This window comes from Scedosporium apiospermum (genome assembly GCF_000732125.1).
Source record: "Scedosporium apiospermum strain IHEM 14462 chromosome Unknown SEQ_SAPIO_0102, whole genome shotgun sequence".
In the NCBI taxonomy this organism is placed as follows: domain Eukaryota; kingdom Fungi; phylum Ascomycota; class Sordariomycetes; order Microascales; family Microascaceae; genus Scedosporium; species Scedosporium apiospermum.
This window is the reverse complement of record NW_015971803.1, coordinates 86104-108045: the sequence shown is the minus strand read 5'-3', so window position 1 is coordinate 108045 and position 21942 is coordinate 86104. Positions and strand designations below refer to the sequence as shown.

At 52.9% G+C, this 21942-nt stretch overlaps 1 protein-coding gene across 1 annotated transcript; it reads right to left on the bottom strand.

Annotated features, from left to right (window-relative positions):
- Positions 1 to 616: 616 nt before the first annotated feature.
- On the bottom strand, positions 617 to 21912 carry SAPIO_CDS6317 (uncharacterized protein; the record flags this gene model as incomplete). Its single annotated transcript, XM_016788450.1, has 7 exons — positions 617 to 733; positions 837 to 3002; positions 3096 to 10343; positions 10607 to 10751; positions 10802 to 19775; positions 19926 to 19990; positions 20060 to 21912. The coding sequence occupies 7 exons, from the start codon at positions 21910 to 21912 to the stop codon at positions 617 to 619; spliced, it is 20568 nt and encodes a 6855-aa protein (XP_016641884.1).
- Between the last annotated feature and the right edge of the window lie 30 nt (positions 21913 to 21942).

Here is a 21942-nt window from a genome sequence, read left to right as displayed (position 1 = left end):
TTCGTTCTTAATGACGGCTTCGCCTGCGTGTGATGGAAATCATCAGCGCGAGCGTGCGACAGAGACCTAGCGGCAGTTTAGAGGCTTTATTATGTTTTACTACCTCTATGTAGAAAGCTGGCTTCAACCTAAATCCTACTAGGAGGAGGCTTTGTAAAATGATCTTCAAGACTGGGGGCAGCCAGCTAGCCCGAAATGAAAATTCTAACAGACTATCTTGGCCACGAGCCAAGCATCACGCCATACTTCGATTGGCTTGCCATTTGATGGTCATGGAGAACTATGTGAAATATATACACGAATCACGGATCTAGTCTCTAGTCGGACGAAGTTCATGCGTGGGACTAAGACTCTTTCACCGCCCTGAGATTAGACGAGGGTGACCCTAACTAGTTATCCAAGCTCGCGATAGCAATGATAGCTTCGGAAAGCGGCTTATCTCCCCCAGAACTTAATATAGTTATCGCCTTAGTAACGCTTGCAAGTATTTGATTGACTGCGCCTCTACTCGCAATATGCGTATTAGAGAAGAGGTTTATTTTCAAGTAGCCACCATCCTGAGGATACGACATCAACATCCAACTTTTTGGCACAACATCGGATCGTTTGAAGTGCCCTAAGCGGGACCTGGCGTTGGCAGTTCCAATCTCAGGCGCTTCATCGACGTTTTGGTGTTGAACAGTAGAATCGAATTTTGAGCCGCCTGGCCAGCGTGTGCAATGGTCGATGATATCTTGGAATCCAAGAGTGTCAGCGTCCCCTACAGAGACGAATTGAGCCTGGACCCCGCGTAACAAATCACCTGTTGTACGCACGTCTGACAGCCGCACACGAACCGGGATATAGTTGAAGCACGGTCCCGCCATTGTTTCAATCCCGTCAATGGGAGCGTTGCGCCCGGATACGAGGTGTCTAAACACAACGTCGGTCGACCCTGTGACACGGGAGAGCACGACAGCCCACGCGGAGCTGGCTAGGGTTGCAGCAGTGATATTGGCTGGCAACAGCGATATATCAACCTGGGCTTCCAGTTTGATGGTTTTCGCTTCTTCCCTGAGGGCTGCTGTTTCGGGGTGTACCGAGGAACTTAGCTGTGTTAACCGGGCGCCCTGTAGGACGTCGCGCCAGTAGGCAATAGACTTGGAGCGTTGCTGTGAGGCATAGGAAAGAAAGATGGAAAAGTTGGGCCCAAAAGCGCTGGAGCCGGTTTGGTAAACTTGGACAAGTGCCGTGAGGAAAGATTGAAGGGAAATTCCGTCATACTGGCAATGGGAAATGCGTGTAATCAGAGTCACGCCCTTAGCCTTGCCATGTCGCACGATAAAAAATTGGAACGGCAGCGAAGTTGCGGAGAGGGTTTCGATGTCCCGGAGACAGAACTCGTCAAAGAATTTATCAAAGTGGGCCAGATCTACATCGACGGTTGAAATCTGGGCTGTGGGATTCTGCTCAAGCACAACCTGACGATGCTTTCCATGGAGGGGTAAGAAACAAGAGCGCAGTAAAGGGATATTTTCTATGGCTGCGCTGCATGCCCTCTCAAGTTTTCTCAAGTCGACTTCGGGGCCAAGGAAGAGGCGTAGGTAGTTGCGATTCTGCCTGTAAGCATCAGGAGTTTCGACGCATAATTCTTGAAAGTTTGTAAGGGGCAAGATATCCTCGATGTTCCCAGGTTGGATCGCATCGACGCCTGATGCGTAAGCTTCCTCGATGAGCGACCTCTTCGTCTCGGCGTCAAAAGGAACGGATTCATCCTTTGGGACCCCCGTTGATTTGCTGGTGGGTGCTGCCAAAGTGGCTAGTTCCTCAAGGCTATTGGACCGGAAAGTGTCTGCTACAGAGATTTGCACCCCGGCTTTTCGACATTCGGCGACGAGCTGCATTACTCCAATGGAGTTGCCGCCTAGTTCGAAAAAATTATCATCCAAGCCAATCGTGAATGTGTCGATGCCCAGAACCTTGCCCCAAATGGCCTGCATGTCGCGCTGAGCTTGTGACACCGGCTGTCGGCTAGTAGTGTCCGCTGGCGGCATGGAATCCGTTGGCGTAGCAGTAGGCCTCAATCTGCCGAGAGCGCGGTGATCGATTTCGCCACTATCGTTTATCGGCATCTTGCCTACACGTTTTACGAATTCCAGCTGTCCATCAATTGGTCGGTATCGTACATACTGGCCAGTTAGGTATGCCTTGGCAGGTGTACCTCCGGTGCTGCTGGCAGTGGTGATGAAACGGCCTCGACTTCGCACAGGGTCAGCATAACCAGGGGCCAAGCTATCTCCTGTAATCGCAAGCTCCCCGACAACGCCCAGGGGGACGAGCCGCCTTTCTCCGTCCACGATGAAGGCGTTGGAGTTGGCTACTGGCCTCCCAATTGGGACACCGTTGGCAAACGTACCCTGCGTTTGAATCAGGTAGGTAGTTGCTATGGGTGTATGCTCCGTAGGTCTGTAACAGTTCACAACTCTGCAGCCGAGGCTGCTAGCCAACGCTATATCTCGAGGGTCAACCTCCTCCCCAGTTGTGTAGATGGTGTCAATTGAGCAGATGGCTGCTGTCGAGAAATCGTCTAAGAGGCACTTTTTTAGAAGCGACGCGGAGAACACGGCGCTCCGAACCCTTTCCTGCATAAACTTTTCGGCTAGTTTTCTGGGATCGAGAATAACTGAACTGTCAATGCAAACAAGCGTACGGCCGGTGAGCAAGGCGGAAAAGATTTCCGTGGTCGCGACATCAAACTCGATATTGGACATGTGAGCGATTGATGCTGCAGGGGTTATATATCGTGCCAAACTCGCTTCAGATACCACAAGTTGTGTGATGTTTCGATGCTCGATCAGGATGCCTTCCGGGTCCGAACCACCGGAAAACATGACAGTAGCCAGGCTACTTGATGATGGTGAACATCGTTTAGCCAAGAGTTCGACTATGTTCCCGCATCTTTGTTTGTGGCGTAGAACGGCTTCTTCTTTCCCAATATCTTGAATATGAACAAACTCGACGTCCTGGAGATGGGGTGATTTTAGCGTATTTTGCCCGGGTCCTATTAAGACCAATCTTTTCCCTGAGAGAGACCGCATTATTCTTTCTAGATGGACGATGGATGACTGGGGATCTAGCGGAATGTAGGCCAAGTTCGCTTTGAGGATGCCCAGAAATGCGGCGATGGTCTGACAGGAACGGGCAGCCCACACCCCCACCAATGTCTTGGCGGCCATTTCTGGCTTGCGGAGGAGGAGCCAAGTCGCAATTGTGTCGGAGAACTCATCCAGTTCTCTGTATGTCAACTGGTAACTTGAATCCTTGACGGCGACCCTCTCTGGGTTGCAAGCCACTTGTTGGCGGAATACATCGGCCACACTTGTATCCCTGGGATAAGATACTTCGCGAATCTTTGTCAGCTCGAATGTCTTCAGCTCGGCGAGGGCCTCGTCAGTAAGCAGGGGAAGGGCACCGATTCCCACACGAGGAGCCTGTAACACCCTTTCCAGCACTGTTGTAAAGGTGGAGAGAATATTGTGGATAGTTGGGAGGCTATAAAGATCTGAGGAGTAGCATAGGGTACCGTCAAGCCTGTCCGACTCTTGATGAAAGTGTAGCTCAAGATCGAATCTTGTCGATGGTGGTGGGGATATTTCTTCTACCTCGACATCTTTAAAGCAGAGGCCCTGCTTCTCTTGCTGAGAATGATAGGCGAGTACGACTTGGACTAAGGGATGCCGAGAGAGGTCCCGTTTAGCCGATTTTAAGACGCGGGAAACGATGTGGTCAAAAGGGACGTCTTGATTATCGAGCGCTGAGGTGACGGTCGCTCTCACCTGCTCCACCAAATTTTCAAACGATTCTTCCGCTTCAACAGTGATGCGAATGCACTGGATATTGACAAAAAATCCGATCAAGTTCTCGACCTTCAACCTGTCCCTGTTGGCGTTTGGCGTGCCGATAGTGACGTCTTCGGCCCCTGTCAATCGGAAATGCGCTGCCCTAAAGGCGGCGAGTAGGACCATGAATGGCGTCACATCCCGCTGTTCGCAGAATTTCCGCAGTTTGCGGTAGAGTTCCCCAGAAATTCGAATCTTCTCCACTTGCGCGTTGCCCGCCAACGTTGCTGGGCGAGGTTTATCACAGAAGAAGGTAGCGGGTTGACTGTCAGCTAGCTTGCTCGCCCAGTAGTCTAGTTGTTGATCGAATCCATATTGCCCGATCTGTTCATTCTGCCAGACGGAGTAGTCTCGGTATTGAATAGGAAGCACTTGCGAGAGGGGGTCCTCGCCTTGGACTGCAGCTGAGTAGAATGTCTCTAGCTCTTTGCTAAGAACGTTTAAAGACCAGCCGTCGGATATAATGTGATGCATGACTATAGAAAGCACATGATGGTCATCGCCGAGATGGTAGAGCTTGAACCGCCATCCTGGCTCAACTCGCAAGTCGAAAGGGACAGAATGCTCTTGATCCAAGTCTTTTAGAACCTCCTCCACCGACGACGCATCAACCATTTTAAGCTCCCTTTCTTGAAACGCCAGGACCGTCTGTAGACTGAGCCCTGACTCGGAAGTGCTGAAAATTGTTCGGAGCGTCTCATGACGACGTTCTAATGTCATGAGAGCTGCGTGCAGAGCACCCGTGTGCAGGGGACCGTGAATATCCATCGGAAATGGCATCAGATACCAGGTAAGGCCTGGATAGAGCTGGTCGAGAAACCAGAGACGGGCCTGCGCGAAAGACTGATTTACTGGTCCGTCTAGCGAGCCAAGACTCTTGATTATCATTCTATTTTCGTTCCCGTTACCACGGCCATTGACATGCGGGATTTTGGCTTTTTCGGCAGATTCTGCGAGAAGACCAAGCTTGGGGAAACGGAAGATTTCAGTTATGGTAAAGTTAAAGCCAGCCTTGCGAGCGTAGCTGACGAATTTCATGGCCGTAATCGAGTTCCCGCCGAGTCGGAAGAAGCTGTCGTCGAGACCCACAATGTCAAGACTAATGTTGAGAACTTGGCCCCAGATTTCGGCGAGTTTCCGCTCCGTCTCGGATGATGGTACTCGCTTTGATGCCTTTTTGTCCCTTTGAAGTGGCAGGATGTGTAGAGAGGTACCCTGCTGTAGGGCCTGCCGGTCGGCCTTACCGTTGACATTCATGGGCATTCTATCGACGACACTGATGGAGCTGGGGATCATGTATGCCGGAAGCTTCCTGTTAAGGGCATCGGTGAGCTCCTCATAAAGAGATACCATGTCATCCGAATCGATGCCAGGCTCGCTACCCCTACCGTTAGACTCATGGCCATGGAGGGCGACGAAGGCGACAATCCGACCGTCTTGACCCTCTGGCTTATGCACCATAGCTACTGCATATTGAACACGTGTGTGGCTGAGAAGTGCGTGCTCGATTTCTCCAGTCTCGATACGGTTACCTCGCAGCTTGACCTGCCCGTCGGCGCGTCCAAAGAATTCTATGAGGCCGTCGTGCGGTCGGCGACGGGCGTAGTCGCCTGTCCGGTAGGCTCGAACAGTTTCGCCCCCGAGTGTGACGTTGACAAGCCGATTCGCGTTTCTAGCTGAGTCTGTGTATCCTCGTGCTAGGCCATCACCCGTAACAACTAGTTCGCCGACGACACCAAGTGGGACGAGACGCTGGGATGCATCCATGACAAAAGCTCCCGAGTTACTGACGGCTCGACCGAGGGGCGCACCGTTGGTGAATGTATCATCTCGTTGGATGTTATGAGCTGGAACCTCCCACAGCGTTGAGAAGCTGGTATTTTCCGTCGGTCCATAGACGTGTATTAAAGCGTGTCTGACCATCTTTCGCGCCGCAATCAGATCTTCTGGTTCCGTTCTTTCACCCCCAACGTGCAAAACCTGGAGTGCGCCAACTGGACAAGGTTCGTGGCTAAGGCATTCCTTCATGTAAGCGGTTGTCATGAACGAGGCATTGACCCCTTCGTCATGAAATATTTGAGTCAGGAGACTCGTATCCAAAAGGGTATCCTTGTCTATGCAGACCACCATCCCACCATTGAGCGGGGCCGCGTAAATCTCCCACGTCGCAGCGTCGAAGGAGATGGTGGATATGTGGGCCATGGTAACTGGAGAAGGCAGAGCATCTGCTACGTTACTGTTCTTAACAAGCCGGACGATGCTACGATGCTCGATCATGACGCCTTTGGGTTTGCCAGTTGAGCCTGATGTGAACATGGTGTGGGCAAGGCTGGTAGGTGACGGTCCGGCCGGAATAGCGAACTCGGTGGTACTGCCGTCGCGGTTGGGCCCTTCGCCTACATGTAGTCGTAGAATTTCAGATATGTTAGCGAACATGACTTCAGCTCCTGGATTCAGGACTAGTGGTGGGACGCCTTGGCCTAGTAAGACGACGAGTCGTTGCGGCTCGAGTGTGCCTAGAATTCCTTCAATCCTGCCGGCTGGTACAGTGGCTTCAAATGGCAAGTATGCCATGTTGGCCTTCAGAATACCTAGGAATGCGACTACTGTGAGGCAAGATCGGCTCGTGATCACAGTTATTAGATGTCCGGGTTCTAACCCATGCTGCCGTAAAAGCCAGCCAGAAAGTCGATCCGAGGCGCGGTCGAGCTGGGCATACGTGAGTTGGCTTGAGGGGTCTTTGACGGCCACCCTGTTTGGATAACGAGACGCCTCCTGTCGGAAGATGTCCACTACGCTTGATTCGGAGGGGTACGAGGAGTAGTGAGTGTTCGCGAAGCCCATCTTGTCAAGTTGAGAATACCTCTCCGTAGTCAGAAGCGGCAGTTGAGAGATGGCGGTCTCGCTAGGCGTATTAAGCACCTCTCCCAGCACTTTACGGTAGATCGAGAGCATGTTGCTAATAGTCGATGCATAATAGAGGTCAGTCGAGTACACGAGGTCACCACGCACACCCTCTGCTTCGGTGAAGAAGTGGAACTCCATGTCGAATCGCGAGGTGTTTGTTGTAGGGAGCGGCTTGGCTTCTATTCCGTCCAGACTCAGCGTACCTGCACCAATCTGCGAGTGTACGGTGAAAGCGATTTGCACCAGAGGGTGGCGGGACAAATCTCTGTTCCTATTCTTGCTGAACTCGGACACTATTCTGTCGAATGGGACGTCTTGGTTGGCGTAGCTGGCTTTAGTCGTCTCCTGTAGTTGCTCAACCAGGTTGATAAAAGAATCTTCCTCGTCTACCTTGGTTCGGATGCACTGGACTGCCACGAAGAAGCCAATGATATTCTTGAGCTCGGGTCTATGACGGGCGTTCGCGACGCCAATAGTGGTATCACCATAGCCTGTGAGGCGATACAACGTACACTGAAACGCAGCCAAGAGGACAACGTGTAGAGTCACACCGTGACACCGGCAGAACTCTTGCAGCTGGCCATACAACGGCCCGTCGATGTGGAAGTTCTGAAGCTCTGCCTTCCCCGACAATGCGCTCGGTCTGGGTTTGTCGCAAAGTAGCTCCGCCGGCCGGCTAGACGCGAGCTGGTTGACCCAGTACTCGAGCTGGTGGCGCTGTTTCTCCACAGCTGTTTGTCGGATCTGCCATATAGAATAATCCTTGTACTGAATGGGCAGTGCCTCGAGCTCCGGCGAGGTCAGAGGATCGAGACCCTGCTTAGCACGGGAGTACATAATAGCCAGTTCTCGGCATATAATGTTCGCGGACCAGCCGTCAAAAATTATGTGGTGAATGACGAGAGACAGAACATGATCGAGAGGCCCTCGTCGATAGATTCGAATCCTACAAGGGGCCTTGGCTCGGAGATCAAATGGAACCACCTGGTCTTGCTGAAGGGCCTGCCGTAGTGCTTCTTCGTCTACACGGCCGTCTGCTGTCGAAGCCAGGTGCACGACCTCCAAGGGCTCAGGTACAAAAGGATGGACGACCTGCTTGCTTACGCCGTCCTCCATTGAGAAGGTAGTCCGAAGCGACTCATGGCGCTTCCGGAGGGCAGAAAAGGCGGTCTCCAAAGCTCTGAGACATAGAGGGCCCGACAGTTGGATAGCACTAGTCATGTTGTACCAGTTCAAATTCGGATGCAATTCCTGCATGAACCAGAGTCGTTCCTGAGCCAACGATAGAGGAACGGAGACCGAGGCATCGCACCGGGGTATTTTGTCATCAATCATCTCATCTAACACAGAGAGACCCTGGCACATTTCGCTGAGTCTTGGCCGCATAAAAATATCGGTTACGGCAAGGTTCAAACCAAGGTCACGGGCTTCGGCGGCTAGCTTCATGGCAGCTATGGAGTCCCCGCCGGTGTGAAAGAAGCTGTCGTCGAGGCCAATCGAGGAGAGCGATAGGCCGAGCACTTGGGCCCATGCGCGTTGTAATTTCCGCTGTGTGTCGGTCTCCGGCTGCCGTTTGGGCCGTCCGTTCGTCTGAGCGTCAGCCAGCTGCTCGCTAGTGAAGGAAGCCCCAATCTCGCGAAGTCGCCTCCGGTCGATCTTTCCCGTGACAGTCTTGCGAAGTTGACGGCAGGAAAATAGGATACCCGGAATCATGTACGAGGGTAGGCGGCTGGCTAGATTCTGCTCCAGGTCGGCCGTCATAGGCACGACTTTGATCTCACTTCGTTCATCAGTGTAATTATCGTCATCGAGATTCATCTGGAGGAATGCGGCTAGAATTGGCCGACCAGGAGATGAGTTGTTTTTCGCTGGCGGGACCACAACCTCGGCAACGACCTGTGTGACACCGGGAATGCACTCCTTGACGTGAAATTCAACCTCCGCTAGTTCAACACGTTGTCCCCGTATCTTTACCTGCCCATCCTTGCGGCCGATGAATGTTAGGTTACCATCCAAGTCCCCGTATCGCACTAGGTCCCCCGTCTTATAGAGCCGCCCCGTACGGCCGGCGTGATGATTGGTTCCCTTCAGTAGCCAGACCGGATCATGGATGAAGGCTGCCGCCGTCTTTTCTGGGTCATTCAGATAGCCTTGACCAACCAGCGGGCCTTCCAGCAGGAGCTCGCCAACGCAGCCTGGAGGTAAGAGCTTATCTGTGTCGTTGCGGTCCACAATCCACGTGTTGACCCCCAGACCTTTGCCGATGCTGGTGGCTTCGGAAGGAGTTGAGGCATCAGCGTTGACGGTGACAATGTTACATTCGGCTGGGCCGTACGCGTTCACAACATTGACCGTACTCCACCAACGCGACGCATCGTCAACTGACACCGGCTCACCTGCCAAAATCAGCGTTTCGAGATCGGGAACGATGCCTGGATCGATCAGTCGAGAGACAGACGGGGTCAAGTCTGCGATAGTAACTTTCATGTCAGCCATGATCTTGCCGATGTTAGCGCTTTTCCGATCCTCGTCAGACGGGATGCAGAGGCAACCGCCAGTCGTGAAGGCTGCAAATGGGTTGTGGACAGCAATATCGAACGCGTAGGAAGCAAAGTCGAACACTCTGGATTCCTGGTGGAAACCGAGCTTTTCTGTCTGGTACGCGAGGCATGAGGCAAAATTCGAATGGGTGAGCACTGCGCCCTTGGGGGTTCCCGTAGAGCCGGAAGTAAATACAGCGAACATCGCAGACGATGAGGGCTGGGATTGAGACGGTGCTGACTGCAATATCGCCAACCTCGTCCTTCCCAGGTGCCGTTCCAGTTTGACATTCCGCGCCTTCTTCTCTTTACCCATGTCAGCGATCGTTGCAGCGCTGACTTGGACGACAGTTCTCGCAAGCTTTTGGCCCAACGCAACGTTCTTTTCGGACGTTAGAATCACATCTATAGTGTTGACTTGCCGGCATATTGTCTGGAGGCGCTCTACCGGTAGCTGCGAATCTAGGAGGACAAAAGCCGCGCCAGTTTTGAGTACGGCGAGCATCGCAACGGGCGCCCACATCGACTTTTCAAAACACAGCGGGACCATAACGCCTTGCCGAAGACCTACAGCTACAAGAGCTTCGCTCAGAGTTTCGGCGTTGCAGCTCATCTCAGAGTAGGTTAAGTCGCCGTCCCAGCTATGCACAGCCGGGGCATTGGGTACGGCCCGAACTACATCTTCAACGATGTGATGCACACAGCGCTCCACCGGAACAAGGGCGGAGCTGTTCCATCTCCAGATCTGGGCAGCTTCCTCCTCTCCTAGCAGGCTAATTCCGCCGAGGGTTACTGAAGGGTTTGAAACAATGGCGAAAACGGCCTCGCTAAAGCGATCGGCCAGCTTGACCGCGTCGGCTGAAGACAGGCAGCCCGGCCGGAAGGACAGCAAAATTTTCATCTGGGCACTGTCGTCTCCCATATGTACGACAACGTCATACTCGGTAGGGTCGAAGTGATCCCCGTGTTCTAGAGTGAGTTGGCCTTCCTTCACCGACTCGGCCTTGCTAGCAAGCTTCTGGGAAGACATGATAGTGTTGAAGAGAGGACATGAAGGGTCAAGCCCCATTCCTTTGTGGATCGCGGCCAATGAGGTGTGTTGATGCAAAGCACAGTCGAGCCCTTCGTTTTGCACCTCGCGTAGTGTGTCAAGGACCGATTGTGTTTTGTCCAGGCGGATGCGGCAGGGCATCATCCCCAAAGATATCCTCGACATGGGGCACGGGCACGTCTCGGCCGGATGACATATTTCCGAAACAAGGAGAATCGGTGCCGACGTACATGCCCAGAACCAGTGCCTACGCCGTCTGTATGATTGTGGCAGGTGTCAGGTCCCACTCCGCGCAGAAGGCGTGTAGTCTTTTGCTGTCGAGCCTGGGGACGAGTACGGGCGTTGCACTGGCGCATTCGGAGCTGCTGCAGTTGCCTGAAGATGTAGGAAAAATACACGGCTCTGTGTCGGTTAAGTACGTTGACCAGAAATCGATGCCGGCTTGCCGGGGTTGTTGGGCGAGGTAGCTTATAAAGGTCGAATATGAGCCGCCAGGAGGCAGCTCTCCTCCGTCTTCGTAGGCCCGGATGAGGTCGGCCTCCATAAGCCCTAACGAGAAGCCGTCACATATTACATGGTTCATTTCGAATCGAAGGCAAGCGCTTGCCGCGTCGGGGTGGTGTATAGAGAGACAATACCGAGGAGCGAACGCCGTCTGGTCGTTTCCTTGGGACACTGATCTCCTTTCTTGCAGCCATCCATTTGCTGTCGTAACCTTTGATGTCCTCAGTACAGTGTCCAGTTCTATATTCTTTAAGACCACGTGCATCGGTCCGTCGCTGCCCGGGAGCTGGGGCACAAGTAAAGCGCGGAGGAGGCCATGCCGCTTCACTACAGCGTTCCAGGCGGTCCTGAGTCTCGGCACATCCAAGACGCCGGGCTTGCTATCCTTCCTGCCAACCCGAACATTAATTTCGAACCAAGTACTATAACTCCTTGGATCTTTGGCCTGGGCAATCAAAATGCCCTGTTGCACCGGCGAGCACGGGTAAACATCCTCAACATCAGCTAGCTTGATTCCTCTTTCAACTAACCACTTGGCTTTGAACAGGTCGAGATCGCCGTAGCGTTTGAAGGCTAGCGGAAAATCAGCCAGGGTCCAATCAAGTGCCCACCTAGGTAGTGTTGTTGCCACCTCTTTTAGAGTCGCTTCGTACTCGCCGACCCAGGCAAGAATGCGTGGCTGGTGCTGCATGGCCTTGTGATATGTAACTCTGGCGGTGAGGTGCCCTCTATTTACAAACGAATCGACGTCGAAGAGCGAGAACCTCCGAGTGTTAGCGCTTGATGATGGCTCGCATCCACTCGGGAGGTTTAGCATCCCAAATAGGGCATCATTTCGCTCCAACTGTTGGTACTGGCCGGCAAAATTGAAGACGACTTCAAACGGAGAATGGTTCTTGGCATATAGTTTAGCTCCTGGCTCGGTGTGGCAGAGGCCTGTAAAATAGGACCACCCGTTGCGAGCAAGAGTGCGCAGGCCATCTTTTGTCTCTCGAATAATGTTCCTGAGGCTAGCGTCCGCGTCATAAGATTGGGCCCGAACGGGAAATAGAGTGCTGAACCAGCCGACCGTCGATGAGATATCGATTTCCTCTGTCCAGGCCTCTCGACCATGCCCCTCCGTAAAGATATTGGGGGGCGGGCGATCGGTAAAAGTCTTGTTGAACGAAAATATCAAAGCCGAGATTATGAGTTCCTGCGGACGCGTACTCATGGTGATGTTGCAATCTCCGAGAATCGCCGAACTGGTGACTTCGTCCAGGACGAACTCCTTGACAAGGGTATCGCCTACTTGGTTGGAGGCACTCTCGATGCCCCAGTATGAAGATGATGTAAAAGTAGCACTATCATCTCCGCCTAGGGTAGGATAATCGGAACTACTGGTTTGCTGGAGATTCTTGGCTGCGTACTGAGCCTGTGACTCGGTCCAATACGAAAAAGCGACGGAGGATGGTACGGCGGTTGTTTGTCCATCCAGGAGCTTCTCTAGCTGCCCAAGTATGACCCTCCACGACACCAAGTCAACAACAAGGTGATGAATGGAGATGAACAGCCTTTGGCTCTTGCTTTCGTCTACGTCGTCTCCGTCAAAAAATACGGCGGAAAGAAGAGGGCCTCTTTGGATGTTGAGTCGGCCTCGACAAGCGGAGATGGCGTCGACTTCCGCCGAATTGCTCTGCGGGCCTTCTATGCTGAAATAGAATGATCCGAGAACCTCGTCAGTAACGTAAGACTCCCATGAGTTGCTAGTCTCGCTCATGAAGAACCGCCAACGTAGAGCCTCGTGTAACTTGACAATGTCCGCTAGTGCCTGGTTGAGAGTTTTAGGGCAAACACGACGACGGAGTTCGAGAAGAAAGCACTGGTCGAAGCAGACTGTAGGGTCGGGTTGAATGGCGAAGTAAAGCCTCTGTATTGGTCCGAGCTGAGTTAATACGCCCTTCTCATCGGGTTGATGGTGGCCGACCGTTGCTAGGCCGTGCTTTTGATTTTGAGGTGTCCTTTTTGCCGCCTTGGAAACCACGGTGGCTTTGACAAGGTTCGAGATGGTCTTTTGCCGGATGATGTCGGCGCCGCGGATAGTGATGCCTACGCCTCGAAATGAGGAGGCCACCTGCATCGCTGTGATGGAGTCACCACCAAGCTTTAAAAAGCTGTCATCCACGCCCACTGCTTTGGGGTCTAGGTTCAAAACTTGGGCCCAGATCTCTTGTAATTGCCGTTCCAGCTCGGTTGTCGGTTGTCGCTTGCCCGCCAATAGCCTGGACTGAGCAAGTTCTTGGGAGATCAAATGCGATCCGATCCGCCTCAACTCACGGCGATCCACTTTTCCAGTGGCGGTGATGGGTAGAAACTGTAAGGAAATGAAGGTACTCGGAACCATGTGTGTTGGGAGGTGTTCGTTTAGTTGATCAATGATTTCCACTCCGAGTAGCTCCACCTGTGCGTCCTTTCCTACAGCGTCACCCATTTCCAAGAAGGCGACAAGCTCCAAGGCCGTGGTTGGCAACTTGCATTCACGCGGCGTGTCTGTTGTAACGAGCTCTGCAGCTACTCGGGTGACACCTGCCGCGGCCTGCTGTACCCTAGCCTCGACTTCTCCTAATTCGACTCGCTGGCCATGAATCTTTACCTGAGAGTCTTTTCGCCCGAGAAAGACAAGATTGCCGTCTTCATCATTATAGCGTACCAAATCTCCCGTTTTGTACATTCTCCCCTCTCTTAATAATTGATCATCGTCACTGGGAGCGAACTGTAACAACCAGGGTGGGGATGAGATGAAAACTTCCGCCGACTTCTCAGGCTCATCAAGGTAACCTTGACCCACCAAGGGCCCCTCGAGAACAAGCTCGCCAGTGCATCCGGGCGGGAGAAGGCGGTTATGGTCTCCAGGGTCGACAATCCACGCAATCTGGCCCACGGCCTTTCCCAGTATGACGGCGTCATGCGACTGCTTAGCCAAGACAGAGTTGGTGATACTGGCCATGATCGAAGCTGGAGTGGTTTCCGAAGGGCCATACGCATTGATAACGCGTACTCCGGCCGTACACCAAGGTTCAACGTCCCCAACAGTCAACTTTTCACCGACAAAGATGATTGTGTGCAAACCAGGAACTTTCTCAGGGCGGAGGATCCTCGCGACGGACGGGGTAAGGAGAATGGTGTTAGCTTGGAGAGAGACAAAACTTTGGGAAAGGCGGGTCTGGCGGTCTCCATCGCTCGGAATGCAAAGACAGCCGCCAGACTCGAGCATGTTCAGGGTATTAAATATTGGTGCGTCAAAAACGTACGACGAGAAGTCGTAGAGCCGCGATTCGGATGCGAACCCGAATTTGGCCGGCTGATGGACCAGAGCGGTTGCGGCTCTCCGATGCGTTATGATGGTACCCTTCGGCCTTCCTGTGCTACCGGAGGTGAACAGAAGATAAATGATGTCAGATGGGCGTCCTGATGGAAGTGCTGCGTGATGAATATTCCCGTTGGTGAGGTCCTCGGAGAAGAACGCGTGATCAACAGTTAGAGCTCTCTGGCCCAGTAAAAGGCTTAATTCCTGACAGGAAGCGCTGCATAAAACAAGGCTGTTCCCCAACTGCTGAGAGATCTCCTGAAGCCGCGCCCGTGGTGTGGAAGGGTCCAGCAGTACGAATGCAGCTCCTGCCTTCATAACGGCTAGCATGGCTACAGGAGTCCATTTTGATTTCTCAAAACAGAGAGGGATGAACGTGTTTGATATGGGATCAAGGTTGGCAACGAGCCACTTGCTTAGATAGATGGCTTTTTCGTCAAGCTCGGAGTAGGTAAAGCTCCCGTCCCAGGCACAAATGGCGGGCAGATCTGGCTGGGTGCGAACACGTTCCTCAATCATCTCATGCACGCACCGGTCAATCGGGTCGGGCGATACCTTATTCCACCCCCAAATCCTGTCCATATCATCCTGGGCCATCGCATTGATACTCGACAAGCATTGCGACGGGCCTGCTGAGGAAAGTTGGTATACTACTGTCTCAACTCTTCTCAATAAGGCACGTACTAGCCAAGGTTGAATGGCAGACGGGTCGAAATGAGCGGTGGTCTTGATCGAGGCGGCCGTGATGAATATCTCGACTGTGAACGGATACGTATGCGGGCCCTGCTCTTTACTAGCATCGAGCCATCTGCCGAGTTCTGTATGGCTCTGGGTATTGGTGTTGTCGTCTTGAGGCTGAATGACTATAAGTGTTTGGAACATGCACGCTCGACGACAGTCGTCTGACAGTTTGGCGATCCGCTGCAATCCCATATGTTCAAACGGAATCATGGAAGTAGCTTGATTTTGTACTTTCTGTAAGTAGTCACAACATAGTTTATTAGAATCTAATTGGACTCGAAGAGGAACCGTTGCGAAGGTTGGAGCTGGCATTTTCCCAATATCCGGGATAGGAGCATTCCTTCCAAAGACGGTAGCCCCAAACACAACGTCATCAGAAGAGGTTATGCAGCCTAGAATGAGGGCCCATGCGGCGCGAACCATAGTTGACGGTGTAACGTGCGGGTTTCTGGTATTTTGGTGATCGTATTCGAACTCGTCTTCAAAAATAGCGGTTGTCCGGGGCGTATTATTATCCTCTCCTAGAAGCGCCGGGAATGGAGTGGCGCCGCAGTCCGAAAGAGCATCACGCCAGTAGTCGGCCGTAGCTTGGTTACCCTGCTTGTCCTGGCAATATTTGATAAACAACTGAAACTGAGGAGGATCAATTTCCCGTCCTTGGCCTGTGTATGCGCGTGTCACCAAGTCCAGTATAAGGCCGAGGGACCAACCGTCGTACAGCGCGTGGTGTATGTTCCAAACGAACCGAGTAAATATGCCGCTGGGGTTAGCGACGAGGGTATAGCCTGTAAGTCTCTGGCCGATGGACATGGAATCTCGGCTTGATCGCCCTGAGAGGTCGCCATCGTGGCCGTTGGCGACCTCGATCCACTCAATTTGCTCTTCAAGCACAACCTGGAGCAGGCCCAAGATGTCGTGTTGCACAATGCGTGTGCGAAGAATTGGGAGAGCCTGAACAACATGGCCCCAAGCATCTCGAAAGCGCTCCAGTGATATTTCTTGAGATAGTTCCAGCACAAATTGCATGGCGTACTCGCCTTCTTCTTGGCTTGAAAGTGAGAGTAATCCTCCCTGTAATGGAGTGCACGGGTATATATCTTCAATTGAGCTTTCATCAACCCCGAGCCGGAGGGAGATGTCCTTGACGAGGGATGTGATGTCTGCCCGACCCCTGACCAGGGAGAAAGGAGCTAAGCGTTCGACTTCCGTAACCGTGGATCCCTTGCTATGGTTGGCCAACTCGGACAATTTGGGATACCGGAACATATCCGCCACAGTAACTTGCATTCTGTGCGTGTGAGCCTCAGCCGCAACCCTCATACAGGAGATCGAATCGCCGCCGAGGCGGAAGAAGTTGTCATCCAAGCCGATCTGGGAGGGTTCGAGAGCCAACACGCGGCACCAGATTTGGTGAAGAGCCTTCTCAGTTTCCGACTGGGGCTCGCGCCGGTGCTTTGCAATGTCGCCACGGGTGTTCTCAATGTGTTCTGTCGAGATGCGTGCTCCTATTTCCCTCAGCTTCTTGCGATCCATTTTTCCATTCTGTGTCATGGGGAGCTGAGGTATAGAAATGAAGAACGCAGGGACCATGTACTGGGGCAACACTGCCGCAAGCTGAGACTCTACATCGCCAGGAATGGCAAATATGTCCATATCGGCACTTGAGACAATAGAAGACTCCTGCTGCAAAAACACCACGAGAACTGCTCTTGACTCATCTTCCTGAGGCGTGACAATCTCCGCCACAGCCTGGACCTCGGAAATGTCTTTCCCGGTCCCATGCAGACACTCTGCAACCCTGCGCTCGACTTTCCCAAGTTCCACCCGCTGGCCTCTCAGTTTGACTTGGGTATCCTTGCGGCCAATAAACGTCAAGCCGCGTCGTGGATCCCATCGGACGAGATCACCAGTTTTATATATACGCCCGCGACGCCCAGGATAGGAGGGAGTTCCCTGGAGGAGCCATTTGGGGTCCTGAATGAAGGCGGCAGCCGTCTCCTCCGGTTCTTTGACGTATCCGTTGCCCACGAGTGGGCCTTCCAACAGAAGCTCACCGATACATCCGGGCGCTACCAACTTATCCGAATTCGTGGGATCGGATATCCAGGTAACGACACCAACGCCGTGACCAACACCGGTGGCACTCTCCGCACTATCCGAACTAGTATTGATTGTGGACGTCGACGTGCATTCTGAGGGGCCGTAGGTGTTGAAGACCCGTACTTTGCCCCACCAGGGAAGCACATGCCTAATATGGACGGCTTCTCCGCCAAATACGAGGGTCTCGAGGTCCGGCAGCTGTGCTGGGTCAAGAACTTGGGCGACGGAAGGGGTCAACTCAACGAGATTGGCGCGGAAGGAAATGAGGCTTTCTTGGAGCCTGGACTTCCTATCCGCGTCGTTGGGAACGCAGAAGCATCCTCCAACAGAAAGGGTAGTAAGAACATTGCAGATGTATACATCAAAGCTGTATGAGGCAAAGTCGTAGACCCTAGACTTTGGGCTGTACCCGAGCTTCTCTGTCTGATAGTGAATCGCGGTTGAGACGTTTCGATGGGTTACCATGACTCCCTTCGGCACTCCTGTACTACCAGACGTAAAGACTATGTATAAGAGGGAAGACGGTGAGACGACGGGTAGGTGTTGCTTGTCAAGGGGTCCCGCTGGCGGCGAAATTAATGATTCGCAAAACTCTGGACTAATCGTAATGACCGTGTCGACTAGGCTAGCACACAGCTCCCGGTTAACTGCTGACGAAACAATGGCGGTAGCGTCTAGCTGTTTCAGAATACTTTGAATGCGCTGCTGAGGAAGGGTTGGGTCCACCAGGACGAAAGCCGCTCCCATCTTCATGACGGCAAGCATGGCAACTGTCGTCCACATGGACTTCTCGAAGAAGAGGACCACAGTAGTCGTCTTTCCATAAACTCCAGTGAGATACCTCGCCACAGCGGAGGACAGTTCGTCAAGCTTTGCATAAGTAATATTACCATCCCAGGCTGATACAGCAATTTGATTTGGCCGAATTCTTGCCTGATCCTCTATTGCAACGTGGACACAGCGCTCGATAGCTTGGGGAACCGTCACGCTATGCTCCCATATAGTGTTCAGGTCTTCGGCCGTGCAAATGTCCAAGTCAGTGAGCAATTTCTGTGGCCCCGCTTGCGAAAGCTGGGAGAGAATCCATCCGAGGCGTTCCAAGGCAGCTCTAACCATACTGCGATCTATTGCTCGGGGATTAAAGTTGGCCTCAACCGTAACGATACCGTCCGCGCCCGGACACACCTCTAAGAGGAGAGAATATGTGTTGGAGTTTTGTTGCCGGTGTAAGTCCCGCCAGGTGCCGAGGGACACATCTCCAGCGGCGAATTCTTCTTGCGTTTGTACGAGAAGCAGGGTGTGGAAACGGCAAGCCTGGTGGCAGTCGGCAGAGTACTTTGATATGTTTCGCAAGCCCGTCTGCTCGTATGGGATCATCTCTACCGACTCATGTTGGATCATTTGAAGGAAGGCGAACACAGTTGTGTCCCGTTGCGCCTGCGTGTTGATGCGGACAGGCACCGTAGCGATTGTAGGCCCAGCCATTTCCGCGATGCCCTCGACCGGCGCGTTCCTGCCGGAAACGGTTACTCCGAAAACCACGTCGTTCGAATTTGTGATTCTGCTCAACACCAAAGCCCAGGCAGCGCGAACTAACGTTGATAATGTGATTCCCGAAGAGCGAGAAGGTTGCTTTGAAACAGAGAAGATATGCTTGGTTGTTTGATGGACTGAAGAATCGGTGAGGTCCCCCGGCGATAACGGTGAAGGGAAGAGTATGTGCTCGCCATGAGCTAGTGTGCGACGCCAGTAATTTACAGTTTCATCTTCGGCACGACTTTGAATGTATTTGATGAAAGATCGGAACTGCAAGGACTGCTGCTGCTCCACGGAGGCGCCGTTGTATGCGGCACTAACTGCCCCTAGGATGATGGGGAGTGTCCATCCATCGTACAAGGCGTGGTGGGCGGTCCAGACCAGCCACCTTATTTCACCTTGTTCTTCAATAAGGGCGTAACGTGTCAGGCCTTGCCCAATCCCCATTGGTTCTCGTTTGTCAGATGCGAGGTAGTCGTCGAGCGACGATTTCGGAATTATCCAGGAAATCTGATCATCCACAACCAACTGGAGAAATCCGTAATTGTGCTGATAAATGATCCTGGTTCTAAGGATATCCATGGCTCGGTAGACCTGCTCCCAAGCGTTGCGGAGGCGATGAATGCAGATGCCCTTAGCAATGTCGAGTGTGGCCTGAAGGATATATTCCCCATTCTGTTGCTTGGAGGTTAGTGATAGAAGACCCTCTTGGAGAGGTGTGCATGGGTAGATGTCTTTGATCGATGTCTGTTCTATGTTATATTGTTCGCTGGTGCCCTGTATTAGCCTCTCTCTAGCGCTGACATCCATTCCAAGGAGGGAAAACGCCTCAGGATCACCCTGGAATGTACTGCTGGACGACCCAGCGCAGGCTCCTGCAACCGCACGTAGCGATTGCCGCTGAAAGATATCTGCCACTGTTAGCGTGATTCTAATCCTGGAAGCCTCAGCCACAACTTTCATAGCAGCGATGGAGTCACCACCGAGCTTAAAAAGGCTGTCATCGAGGCCGATGGCGTCGACATCTATCTGAAGGACTCGCGCCCATATGGTTTGCATTTGCCGCTCAAGTTGGGTCGTGGGCTGCTCCTTTGGGCCTTGTCCCGCAGTTTTCATGGCAGCAAGCTCTTGTGACGAAAGGGAGCTGCCAAATTCCCGAAGACGCTTCCGGTCTGTTTTGAAAGTGGTTGCAAGGGGCAATTTCGGAAGGCGAAAGAAAACATGCGGGATCATGTAAGTTGGCAAGTGTTGGGATAGCTTAGTTTCGATATCAGCAGAAACAGGAAATATATCCCTAACTTCGGCAGCTCTAGCCAGCGTACGTGTTCCTTGACTTTGGAAACGGCCTTGATCGTTGGGGTCGGAGATCTGCAAAAACGCGACGAGGCTGGAGTTGGATCCATCGTCTTTGGGGTGAATGATATCTACCACGACTTATTCGGCTTCCGGTATGTACTCTTGAACCCAATTCTCCACTTCGGAAAGCTCTCCTCTCTGGCCGTGGATCTTGACCTGGAGGCCTTTTCTGCCGACGAAGCTGAGACTGCCATCCTCATTGTAAGTCACAAGGTCTCCTGTCTTATACAGTCTTCCCCTCCGACCCGGCACTCTAGCGTGTCCTCGAAGAAGCCATTTAGGGGTCTCGATAAATACTTCGGCGGTGTTTTCTAGATCTCGAAGGTAGTGACCGGAATCAACAAGAGGTCCTTCCAAGAGCAGTTCGCCCACACAGCCGGGCGGTAGCAGCAAATCATGATTGTCTGGAGGCACAACCCAAGTATTCACACCGCAGCCTTTTCCTAAGCGAGCGGCGTGTTTGGTGCCCAGCGGGTTTGGGTTCACGAGACTCACAGGGGTGCACTCGCTAGGCCCGTAGACGGTGAATACATTATGCCACCACGGCTCAATGTCTTTGGCACTGATTGCTTCGCCACCAAGGATCACAACGACCCCTGGAAGTTCGCTAGGAGTGAGCAGCCTCGCAACTGATGGCGTAAGTAGAACCGTATTAGCTTGGAGGGCACGAATGCTCCGCGTCAGGTTATTCTTCCGGTCATCGTCAGATGGTAGACATAAACAACCACCGGCTCCAAAGGCCAGAAAGGCATCAAGAATCGCGGCGTCGAAACTGTATGGCGAGAAATCATATATTCTAGATTGCGAAGTGTATTGGAACGCCGGTACCTGGTAGTGTACGGCAGCGGCAATGCTTCGGTGAGAAATGACTACTCCCTTTGGGGTACCAGTCGTACCGGACGTGAAGACTGCGTACACACTGGAGTCCATATCGATGCAAACTGAGCAGGCCACCTCGTATCTTGTGCCCAGCTCGGCGACGAAGCCAGATGAAACAATGGCGGTGTTCTGGCGGAGCTCGCGAGCTAGGCGCTCGTAGTCTAGGGAGGCAAGAACCAATGTAGGCTTAACGCGGGCGATGATCAACTCGACGCGTTGACGGGGTAGGGAGCCGTCCAGTAGGACGAAGGCGGCACCGGACTTCACCACGCCCAACATGGCGACTGTGGCCCACATAGACTTGGGGAAGCACAAAGGGATGAACTGATTCCGTACAACACCAAGCTCGACAAGGTAGTTCGCCACTACCGTGCTCAGCTTGTCAAGCTCTCCATACGTCAGTTGGCCGTCCCACGCGCAAACTGCGGTAGCTTCCGGTTGGGCATGGACAACGCGCTGGAACAATTCGGTTATAGGCAGGTCGCTAGCCTTGGGTACAACCGCATTCCACGCCCATATCTGGTCCAAGTCCCGGGTATCCACAAGATCTATATCAGAGAGGGTCATCTCGACGTCGGCTCGGCAAAGTTGCTGCAGGACCCAATCAAACCGGGATAGCAGCCTCGCCACATCAAGTGCTGTGATGGTCCGGGAATCGAAACTGGCCTTACATGAGATCTCTTTTGCGCCCAACCGTAGCTCGACCATCAAAGGGTACGCGTTGAATTTGTGGATGTTATCCCCTTCGTCCCTCCACTTCCCCAAAATAGAGTCGGGCGTCTCATCTAGGTTATTGTTCGGTTGCACAACTAACAGGTTGTGGAACCCGCACGCCCTCTGGCAGTCTGGAGATAGCTTGGCGATTCGAGAGAGTCCCATTTGTTCATGAGGGATCATATCGGTAGTTTGGCGTCGCGCCGTTTGCAGGTACTCATTCACCGTTTGACCTTTATCGAGCTTGTACCGCACTGGAACCGTGGCAATGGTTGGGGCGGCCATCTGCTCGACGTGGGCGACATGAGCTTTTCTCCCTGATACAGTTGATCCAAACACGACGTCGTCGCTGTTGGCCATGCAGCCCACCACGAGAGCCCATGCGGCATG